The sequence below is a fragment of the Chondrus crispus genome, genomic scaffold (assembly GCF_000350225.1).
Source record: "Chondrus crispus Stackhouse genomic scaffold, scaffold_137, whole genome shotgun sequence".
Lineage (NCBI taxonomy): Eukaryota > Rhodophyta > Florideophyceae > Gigartinales > Gigartinaceae > Chondrus > Chondrus crispus.
This window is the reverse complement of record NW_005179005.1, coordinates 40,009-51,275: the sequence shown is the minus strand read 5'-3', so window position 1 is coordinate 51,275 and position 11,267 is coordinate 40,009. Positions and strand designations below refer to the sequence as shown.

The 11,267-nt window shown below is 52.7% G+C and overlaps 1 protein-coding gene across 1 annotated transcript; it reads left to right on the top strand.

The window, feature by feature from the left end:
• Positions 1-2,484: 2,484 nt before the first annotated feature.
• Positions 2,485-3,240, top strand: CHC_T00002382001 (hypothetical protein). Its single transcript, XM_005713446.1, has one exon. The coding sequence runs from the start codon at positions 2,485-2,487 to the stop codon at positions 3,238-3,240; it is 756 nt and encodes a 251-aa protein (XP_005713503.1).
• Positions 3,241-11,267: the final 8,027 nt, after the last annotated feature.

Sequence of the window (11,267 nt, the reverse complement as noted above, 5' to 3'; positions counted from 1 at the left end):
GTCTGTGGTCGTTGCAATGTAACGCCCCTGAGGGCCGTTCCTAACGAAGAGTTCGCCGTGCCAGCACCCTGAAACTTGGCATGAATGTATTGGTTGAAAAAAATATTGGAAATGCTTTACTCCCGTTCAACCAATCCATTCATGCCAAATGTCAGGGTGCTTGCGTGCTAGCACACCGTGCTCGTCGTTAGGAACGGCCCTGAGAAGATGGAAGCTCTTTTGGTAAAATTGAAATTTATACTGTAGTAAAATTGAAATTTATGGTAAAACTGAGGAAAGAAGTTGGCCTCGTTTATCATTTTTCTTGTCACACGTGTGAACCCTGTGCCCGTGTGAACCTGTGCACGTGTACTCATCGCCTCTTAACAGTGAGAATTGCACAAGATATTAAAGTGAACACAAGAGCAACATACAACTACCTCCACATCTTTACTCACACGCAACTGACGCATATGATGGCCAGGTGCCTGCACATTAGTATTATACTGGGCACAAGATCGCACGATGAAGGGATGCAGGTCGCTAGTTCATACATACACATACATGGACTGCAAAGTTCGTGAGGCGAGCTTTTCACGCATTCATAACAAAGCAATAATAAAACAAAAAGCACTCCCCACCACTACCACGCACAGTCGCAACGCATTCTAATGTCTCGGGCGACAAGCGGCCATCGCACTTCGATGCTCACTTACACCACTAGCTTCATGATAGCAACCAGATGGCCCGCCCTTGCAACTACGACCCCATGATCGTGGTCTATCTGAAAGTGTGCTCGACCGTCCAACTGGACCAAGACGGCCTCAGACCCATCTTCGCGCCTTTGCACAATTGCTCCCTCCCTTGAAAATATTTGTGATGTTCGTCCTGCTCGAGAAGCGGTACCAAAGTCTGCCGTTCTCAGGAACCGCTCCGTGATTTCTTCCCAATCCTCTTCCCTCCCGGTATGAAGTGTGATCCCTCTCTCCACGTCCCACACCCGCACGCTCCCGTCCCACGATCCAGATACCACACGTCTTCCGTCCCCACTCATTGCAACGATATATACCCTCTCCGTGTGTCCAAGTAATGCGTCCCCGACTTGTGTTCCCGTCTCCACGTCCCACACCCGCACGCTCATGTCCCGGGATCCAGATACCACACGTCTTCCGTCCCCACTCATCGCAACGCTGCGCACCCAATCCGTGTGTCCAACTAACGCCTCCCCGACTTGTGCTCCCGTCTCCACGTCCCACACCCGCACGCTCTCGTCCTTTGATCCAGATACCACACGTCTTCCGTCCTCACACACCGCAACGCTAAGCACCGAACTCGTATGTCCAACTAACGCCTCCCCGACTTGTACTCCCGTCTCGACGTCCCACACCCGCACGCTCTTGTCATCCGATCCAGATATCACACGTCTTCCGTGCCCACTCATCGCAACGCTAGTCACCATCCCCGTGTGTCCAACTAACACGCCCCCAATTGGTGCTCCCGTCTCCACGTCCCACACCCGCACGCTTATGTCAAGCGATCCAGATACCACACCTCTTCCGTCCCCACTCATCGCAACACTACGCACCCATTCCGTGTGTCCAACTAACGCGTCCCCGACTTGTGCTCCCGTCTCCACGTCCCACACCCGCACGCTCTTGTCATACGATCCAGATACCACACGTCTTCCGTCCCCACTCATCGCAACGCTGGCCACCGCACCCATGTGTCCAACTAACGCGTTCCCGACTTGTGCTCCCGTCTCCACGTCCCACACCCGCACGCTCTTGTCCCAGGATCCAGATACCACACGTCTTCCGTCCCCACTCATCGCAACGCTAAGCACCCGATCCGTGTGTCCAACTAACGCCTCTCCGACTTGTGTTCCCGATTCCACGTCCCACACCCGCACGCTCTTGTCCCGGGATCCAGATACCACACGTCTTCCGTCCCCACTCATCGCAACGCTAAGCACCCAATGCATGTGTCCAACCAACGCGTCCCCGACTTGTGCTCCGGTCTCCACGTCCCACACACGCACGCCCTCGTCCTCCGATCCAGATACTACACGTCTTCCGTCCCCACTCACCGCAACGCACTCCACTCTCGACCTATGACCGCGGAAACTTCTCAATACTTCCCTCTCCGATGTACTCCACAGCCTCAACGTCCCGTCTTCATATCCCACAACAACATATCCCTTCCTCTCACAGGAAGTTGCGCAGGTTGCTCTCGTCACGCTCGGGCCTTCTCCAGTCACTTCGGAGGTTACACTTCCAATGCACATCCGAAAACATGCCCTCAAACGCCGACACATTTTCCGTCTGCTTGTTCCAAGGTCCCCTGGGTCCTGAATCTCTGCTTCAAACTCGCCTTCTAATCGAATCATCTTCGTCTCCTTCTCAGCAGATTGCGTGAAAACTGTTACCTCTGCCCCGGACGGCTCCACTTGACATCCATGCACTTCGCCCCTGGAATCCATGCCCGCTTGAATTTCAAGACTGTAATATGGCAGAACAATCTGCTCCACCAACCTTCCATCGGCTCGCGCTACACACTCACTCACCGGCCGCACCCACGGCCGTGGTGCGTATCTCTCAATTTCCTCCAGGATCTTTCGCACACAACCTGAATCCCGTGCCTTGTGCTTCACTCGCCCATATAGTTGAAAGTAAATCCCGGCATTATTTTCACCACAAAACGGTACACTCAGTCGCGCAGCCCGCATCATCAAAACCATTGCATCCACTGCATCCTCATCTGCCCGTCCCATTCCCACCTTCCCGCTTCCTCTTTTCCCCTTCAAGTCTCTACGCAATCCCTTCACAGCTTCCTCGTATTGCCAAACCCCACCTCTCCGTAGCACTGTCTTCACCCATCGCGCACTCAAAAATAGTCTCTTCAGCTCCTCTACACACCCACCCTGTTTCAGAATACGATATATATTTTCGAAAACATACTCCTCCCGTGTGCTCTTGCCTTCTCCGTCTCGGTCCTCACTCATCGCAAGCAACCCTCCTCCTTTCCTGCATACATCCGCCATCTTCTTACACCACTCTTCTACACCCTCCTTCTTCTTCGCTTCTTCCACCGCGAAATCGTGCGTCAGATCATGCACCCGCAACCCACCACAACCCTTCTCATACTGCACTTCTACTAGTCCAACCCTTTCCATCTCCTTTGCACACCTTTCCGTACACTCCTCGTCCATCTCCCACAAATCTCCAACCAAACTCAAAGGTATCCAGTCTTGCTTCTTCATAACGCACAGACTCTGGTGCATCTTTCGAAACGAAAATTCATCAACCGTCTCCGCACTGTTTCCCACATCCGACTCCAGGATATCTAGTGACGTATGCAATGTCTCATCCAACGACGAATATCCGTCCTTCGGACTCTCCCCGCGAATCGTGTTACGACTTTTCATCCGCGAAAGGTACGCCCCCCATGCTTCTGATACTTCTCCCTCCCACCTTTCCCTCATGTACCTCACACTCGTTCCCGCCACGTTCAGCGCAAGGGGCAATCCGCCACACATTTTCAGTATTTCACCCACGGCTTCCTTGCATCTCGCATCATCCACTTCCTCTCGATTCGCCTCACTTGCGTGCACAAGCATGTCAACTGCTTCTTTCCCTACCTTCTCCCTCGGCTCGAAAGAAACCCGCTCCCCAATCTGACGCAGCTCCTTGTCCCTCGTGGAGTACAGTAGTCTGCTCCTCCTTTCCCCGCTGCCCCCCGCAGTCTCAGCTAGAACAGACAACTTTTGAAGGATGTTCGCGTCTATATCATTCACCACCCACACATCATCAATGATAAACAAACATACATGACTACAAAACCATGCGTGTACTTTCGCCAACACCCTTCCAAACTCGCTCTGCTCTCGCAATTCCGCAGCCGTCTCCTTGCCACCGGACGTTTCCACAATCAGACACAGTTCTTCAATTAGCCGTCCCACGTTTCCGTCTTTCCCCAACGACATGAAGTAGACTCCTCCCGAAAACTCCGCCTTAATCTCAACGTCGTGCGCGATCGCTCGCAGAGTGCATGTCTTCCCGACTCCGCCCTGTCCCACTGCTGTCGCACCCACTTGCATGTTCCTATCTCTCCGTAGAACAGTCGCTTTTAGACGCGACTCACACGTGTCCGGTAATCCATCGCTCCCCCGAGAATCAAGCTTCACACATATCGACGCAGGATTATGTTCGGCTCTTATTGACGCCCTGAACATATCACCCGTGTCTCGCCTGATCGACTCGACGGCCGCGCGAGTCGCGCGAGTATCGATGCCGATCGACTCCACGGCCGTGCGAGTATCGATGCCCGCGCTTGCTTGTAGAATTCGATGGTGAAGGCGGTCCGCCTCTAGCTTTCGCTTCTCTAGGACTTCTCTATCTCCCACTGCAGAGGCGAACGCACCGAGTCTCGCTTTTGGGTCGTCCGACTCTTTCTGCAGCTCTTTGAGAGACTTCAATATGAAGCTTGAGATGTCCGCGATTTCACGTTGGAGCAAGCCCGTGTGCTGCGACGACGTTCCATGTATCGGCATGTTTTTCAGCTCCGTGATGTCTCTCTGCAAAGTGATGTAGGCGGTGAGCATTTCGGTAGAGAGCGTCTTGTTTTCCTTGTAGGCTTGGTGTCGTTCGATGAGACTTGCGATGAGGCGGACGACTTGCTCAGCCGGGCCAGTGAGGCCCAAGATACTGTACGGATCAGCCATGGTTTTTGGGATTAGGGGAGGTTGTTCGGATTCGAATAGGTGGCGGTGGTAAAGCGGTACTTACTCTTCTCTATACTGTATCTCCCTTTCTCCGAATCTTTTTCTCACTTGTCGTTGTCAGTCGTTGTTAGTCGTTGTCTTTCGTACTTGGTCTTCTCGCAGAGGGGAAGGGAACAAGATGCTGAAACTCTTGGCGTTACGAATAAATGCAGCACATTCAGGGGACCAGAGCTATTTTACGGAAAGTACCCGCTTGACAGTGAATTTTGGAGTGGTTTCCCACGCTTGTCAAAGAACAGGGCGGCGGTTGTGCGGATTGTTGCTGCGCTGTTGGCACATCTTGAGTTTTTGTAAGGCTGCTCTCGCGAGGCACAAACAAAACTTTTACGCCAGCAATAGGTCTTTCTTGCAAAGACTCGCAAACTGCGCAAAGACAGGGTGCAGTAGTTGATTACGGTATTGTTGGATTGACATCAGTGGAGACTGACGCGTATAGGGCTGTGACGCCAAGATCATACCGATGCCTCCGACCCCCGAAGGTGGTCGGAGCGCCGGCGGCTTTATTTGCGTGTAACTTATCGTTACCTTAAGGGCCGTGCCCTATCTATGGGTGGTGCCCTATCTGGGTGGTATCACTTCGTGTTGGTTAGTGCAGGCAGGTCACGCGTCGCGCAGGTCGCGCGTCGTGCTGTTTTCTGGGTGGAACTGTCTCACCGCACAGGACAGGCTGTCATTAGAGAGGAGTATATATACACCTAGAGACGACGACGAGTAAAGGAAAGGGCTATCGGACCCCGTGTCCACACAGGTTATAGGCACCATTACGCAACCACGCGCCGATGCTCCCAACTCCAACAAGCCACCACAACGACACGATCCGATCCCTCCCAGCACGTAGGACAACGCGCAGAAACAACCCGCCCGCCGCAGCACCAATCGATCAACTCACGTACAGACCTCCCATACGCACAAGCACATCCTCAAAAATGGAACGCAGAACCGACGTCCCAACCCTCAATCCCGACAACTACGGCCCGTGGTTCGTTGCGCTACGCTCCGCCGCGTACGCCACCGGAACGATCCACCAACTAGAAGGCAACCCCGAACCCCCGACACAAGAAGACGAGTACAACACATTTCAGCGCGCCAAGCACGCGCTGCTCGGCAAGATCATAACGAGCATCCCGAGCGACATTGCCAACCTGATACTCACACCGACAAGTGAACCAACGCCGTACGATCTAGTAAAGGCGATCACAGCACACCTCGACACTGGAAACGCTGACGACCAAAAATACCTCAAACAACAGGCAGAACAGGCACACTTCACACACGAAATGACGCTCCAGGAATACGTCACGATCCACGAGGGAATCGGGGCCAAGATGATAGCAGCACGCTACCCGGCAATACAGGACACGAGGACAACGGTCGCATTCATGATCGACGGGCTGAGATACAACCCCACAACGGCACCCATAGGCATGCAACTCATAGCCCTCAACCCAGCCACAGTGAAGGAGTTCGCACACCGGTACAACCGAATCGCACAGTACCAGAACGTCCCTACTCAGACAACCCAGGCAACACGCCCCAACAGACCGGCACAAATCAGCCGCAGATGGGCCACACGCCAAACCCGCAGGCAACCCCTGCCACGTCAAATCGACAACCCCTGTCGATACCACCAACTGCACGGTATCATTCAACCGCAACACACGGATGCAGAATGCCGCAACCCCGACCACCCGAAAAACAAAAGGGCACAAGGACACCCAAAAGCACGAGTGACATACAACCCCGAAGACGTATACGAGGACGAACAGCCCGACCAATACGTCTACGACCCAATGAACGACAACAGGACGGAAAACGAACCATGTACGTACATCCTGGACTCAGGAGCGCACCCAATACATCTGACGCGCCCCACAACACACATGCGCAAAACACGGCACGCCATACACACGGCCACAGCCACTAACACCAGATCCAAATGTACACACCACGGAAAGACGACAATCCTTACGAATAAAAACATACGGCTCCAGGTCCCAGCCGTGGCCAACCCGGCCATCACCACGAACCTGATCTCCGTGCACGATCTCGCAAGACTACACGGCAACGTACTATTCATACCAAACAAGGCAATAGTATAAAAAACACAGCTCAAAGGAACAAACCCATCATCGTCGGTACAGCGCCATGGAACACAAAGCACAAAGCGTATGCATGGACAAATAAAAACCTGAACAAAGCTTACAGTGTCAGAACCAAACCATACACCAAAACGCACAAAAAACCATCCCAAAAAGGTAAGCCGAAAACGACGACGGTGCAACACATTGGTCCACGCACACCACAAATGCAGGAACACAGGCGACAAAACCGACACATCGCCGACGCCCACAATCCAGTAACAGAGCACCAACCTGAACCCACACCGCAGGAACAGGTCGCACACGAATGGCACCTCAAGCTAAACCATGCCACAGCACGCAACATCAGACAAATGGCCAAAGACGGACACATACCAACAATGCCCAAATCACTCGCGTACGAAACGACCACCATCACCTGTTCAGCATGTACAATGGCAAAACAAAGACCAGCACCACACCGAAGAACCACACACAACTATTCCCCAGACCAATACCTCAGCTCTGACACGTGTGGCCCAATCTCCCCGATATCCACACACGGAAACTTCCACTTCCTTACATACATCGACGCGGGATCAAGGTATCTCATCCTATACTTCCTAAAAGACAGACGACAAGTCGGAGCAATCATGCCACAACACATGCGCCAACTGTACAACGCGGGACGAACACCACAGTACTATCGCACCGACAATGCACTGGAATTCAAGTCCAAGGAGGCCATGCGGACGTACGCCGCATACGGCATAACGTACAAAAACAACACGCCACACCAACCCCAAGAGAACTCGCTGGCAGAGCGTATCAACCAAACTCTGATGAATGCCGCCAGAGCAAATCTCCAGCACGCGAAACTACCCCCGCAATACTGGGAAGATGCGGTGAGGGACGCAGCTTTTAAATACAATCTCATGCCCCACTCCGCCACCGGCCAGCCACCCACCAATCTGTGGCACGACCAACCACGCAGACCCAAACGCCTATTCACATTCGGGCAACTCGGCACGATACCACTCGTACAACCGAAGAAAAAGCCGGACCCCAGAGGAACACCAGTGCGATACGCATACGGCAACGATCACAAAACCATCACGGTCCAAGAGCTCAATTCACCTCGATACCGAACTGTACGCACGGCCGACTTCCGACCGTACAGCCGAACGTCCGACCCATGCTATAGGCCCCTCAGCGCATATCGATCACAAGCCAGCCCACCCACTGTAGAGATCACCACGCCAGACCCGAAAACGCAGCGAGAAGCTCAAAACTACCCCGATTCGGGACAATGGGCCACTGCACACCATGAAGAACTCGACAAGCTCGACAAAACACGAACCATCCAGTGGATACCAGACAAAAAGCTCCCCCCACGCGAGAAACTAATACCACTTAAAATGACATATCGCTACAAACGTGCTCCCGACGGCACAGTCACACAGCGCAAAGCCAGATGCTCAGCACGTGGAGACCGTATGAAGCCCGGTCTCCATTACGACAGTGACAGCACAACCACATACATGGCAGAAAAAACATCCATACGCGTCCTGCTAGCCATAGCTGCAGCCAAAAGATGGCCAGTCGAACACTTCGACATAACTTCAGCATATCTCCACGAAAACTATCCCCCAGAACGCAAAGTATATATCAAGCAGCACCCACAGTTTGACGGCAGCTACAAACATGCATGCAAGGGAGGCCGACTTGTCAAAAACATATATGGGACACTACCAGCATCCCGCATATACTTCGACGGCCTCACGGAACATCTCAAAAAGCATGAGTACAAACAAGCCGAGGCCGACCCGAGCATCTTCTATCGCCACGATGCAAAAGGCACACTTATCACAGCCGTCAGCATGGACGATTTCCTCGTCATCGCCACCCATCCAAATCTTGTCACCCAGCTGTACACCAATCTACAAAAGAAGTACAACATAAAACGTCTCGGATCCCGAAACAGTACCTAAACTGGACAATCCGCAAGAGGAGCAATGACAGCATACACGTGTCACAAACTGCTGCTATCCACACCATCCTGAGCAAGACAGGAATGACGAAATGCAACCCGCCACACGCACCACTACCCCACAAAGGGCCGTTCGACGATGAAATGAAGAGCAAGCCACTGAACCCACGCGACGCCAGCATATTCCGCCAAACCCTTGGGGACCTGCGATACATTGCAGACAGCACACGAGGAGACATACACACATCTGTTAGCAAACTGGCCGGAGTCATGCACAATCCCACCATCACCCACCAACAGAACCTCAAAGCCCTCCTACGCTACCTCAAAGGAACGAGAACACACGGCATTGAATACAAAACAGTCAACCGCCAAACACAAATCGCACTACGAACATACAGTGATTCGGATTATGCCAACGACCCGGACAGAAAATCGCGCACAGGCATCATACACACACTGTACGGAGCCCCAATAAGCTGGACATCATCACGGCAACCGACCGTCGCCACGTCCACTTGCGAGGCCGAATACCTCGCGGCGTCCCGAGCCGCACAGCAAACACAATGAATCTGCCGCTTGCTCGCCGAAATCCAGCAACCGGAACACAAACCAACACCCTTGATGATAGATAACCAAGCGGCGCTCAGCGTAGCCAACAACGTCGCACCAACCAAGCGTAGAAAATTCATAGACATCAAACACCACCATATCCAAGACCTCATAAGGAAAGGCAATATATCGGTGCACCACATACCGACAACGGACAACATCGCGGACCTATTCACCAAAATAACCGGACCACAAAGACACAACCACCTCACCACCATGATCCAACTCACACCAGCACAAAGCCCATTGGCGAATCCCGGGACTGTCTGACCGCACACACACACACACATTCGCCAACGCACTTTGCACTTGCCTGACCGCACAGGACAGGCTGTCATTAGAGAGGAGTATATATACACCTAGAGACGACGACGAGTAAAGGAAACGGCTATCGGACCCCGTGTCCACACAGGAACCACACACCCCCGGACGCGCGGGCTGCCTGTTTGTTTTGTTGGGGGGTTCGGTGGTGCTTGGATCTGTATGCTTGTTTTGTGTTTGTTGTACAGGACGTTCTTGAGCGGGCCCATAAAGATGTCGGCTTTTTGTTCTGTCGTTGGTATGCGGAGGACCTTGATTTTGCCGGTCTGGACGGTTTTGTGCAAGAAGTGGTACCGAATGTTGATACATTTGCGCCTTCTCGTGGCACCTTTGTTTTGCGTCATTTGAGATGCAGTCGTGTTGTCAATATGTAGCGTGCGTTGGTGCGTGAGCATGGTGGATTCGCGCATCATGTTGGCTAGACGCAGTGTTAGCGTGACCGTTTCGGCGGTGGCAATGTATTCTGCCTCGCAGGTGCTCTTGGCGACGATGGGTTGTTGTCGTGCCAGCCACTGCACTGGCGCGCCGTTGGGCAGTGTCACTGTGCCTTTGATGGACTTTCGGGTTGTCTCATCGTTGACAAAATCAGCGTCCGAGTACGCTTGTATGGCAAAGCTTTTGCGTTTGCCCCTGGGCATGAGTATGCCTTCTGTTCGGGTGGTGTGGAGGTATTGCACCAGTCTCTACAGCAGCTTCCGGTGCCTTTGGGTTTGCTTTTTCAATGCTCGTGCGAGTAACGTGGCAGCGAACGCGATGGCGGCTCGGGAGCTGTCGGAGATGTGCCTGATTTCGCCTACAGCTTTCCCATAAACTCCGTTATGTCTTCTCTTTTGATTTCTTCACTCGTAGGCGGGTCCCCTCTGATTCCTTCTAGGTATGGAGTGGTTTTAGGGTTGCTTTCTGCTTGGGTAAGCATTGCTACCACACTGTTCACATGAGTGGGTTGGGAGAGGTGGATGCCGTTTGTGCTGTACTGTACGGAGCAGTTGAGGTACTTGTCGGGTCGCCCTAAGCGCTTGACTTTGTACTTTTTGTTCAATACGTTGTACAGTTCGTCGATGATCCATCGTGTCGTTGAGACAGGCAAAAAGTCATCCATGCTGATTCCGACGAATATAACGTTCTGTTTATCTCGTTTCATGAAGAGGGAGGTGTCTGCGCGGAGTGGTTTGTACCCCTGTTGTTTAGGTGGGTGTGCAGCTCTGTGTTGTAAATTTTTGATGCGGCTGGTGTGCTGTACAAATTTCCCTTCAGCTGCCCGTGGTTGCTCTTATGTTTGTATGTTCCGTTAAACCGTGGTGGTTGCCATACGAACACTTTTTTGGAGTTCTGGTATTTTTTGTGGAGGTATGCCCCCGCTATGTCGAAGTGCTCGACGTGCATGTCTATTGCTGCTAGTATTGCGAATAGGGATTGGATCGTTATCCGGTCCGCCATGTATGTTGCGGTTTTATCGGGGTCTAAGTGTACTGTAGGCTTCATGAGGTCCTCTCTAATTGAGAGTCTT

What these genes read in the sequence shown, in the direction of transcription:
- CHC_T00002382001 (XM_005713446.1), top strand. Translation starts at nt 2,485, where the DNA reads ATGGCAGAACAATCTGCTCCACCAACCTTCCATCGGCTCGCGCTACAC.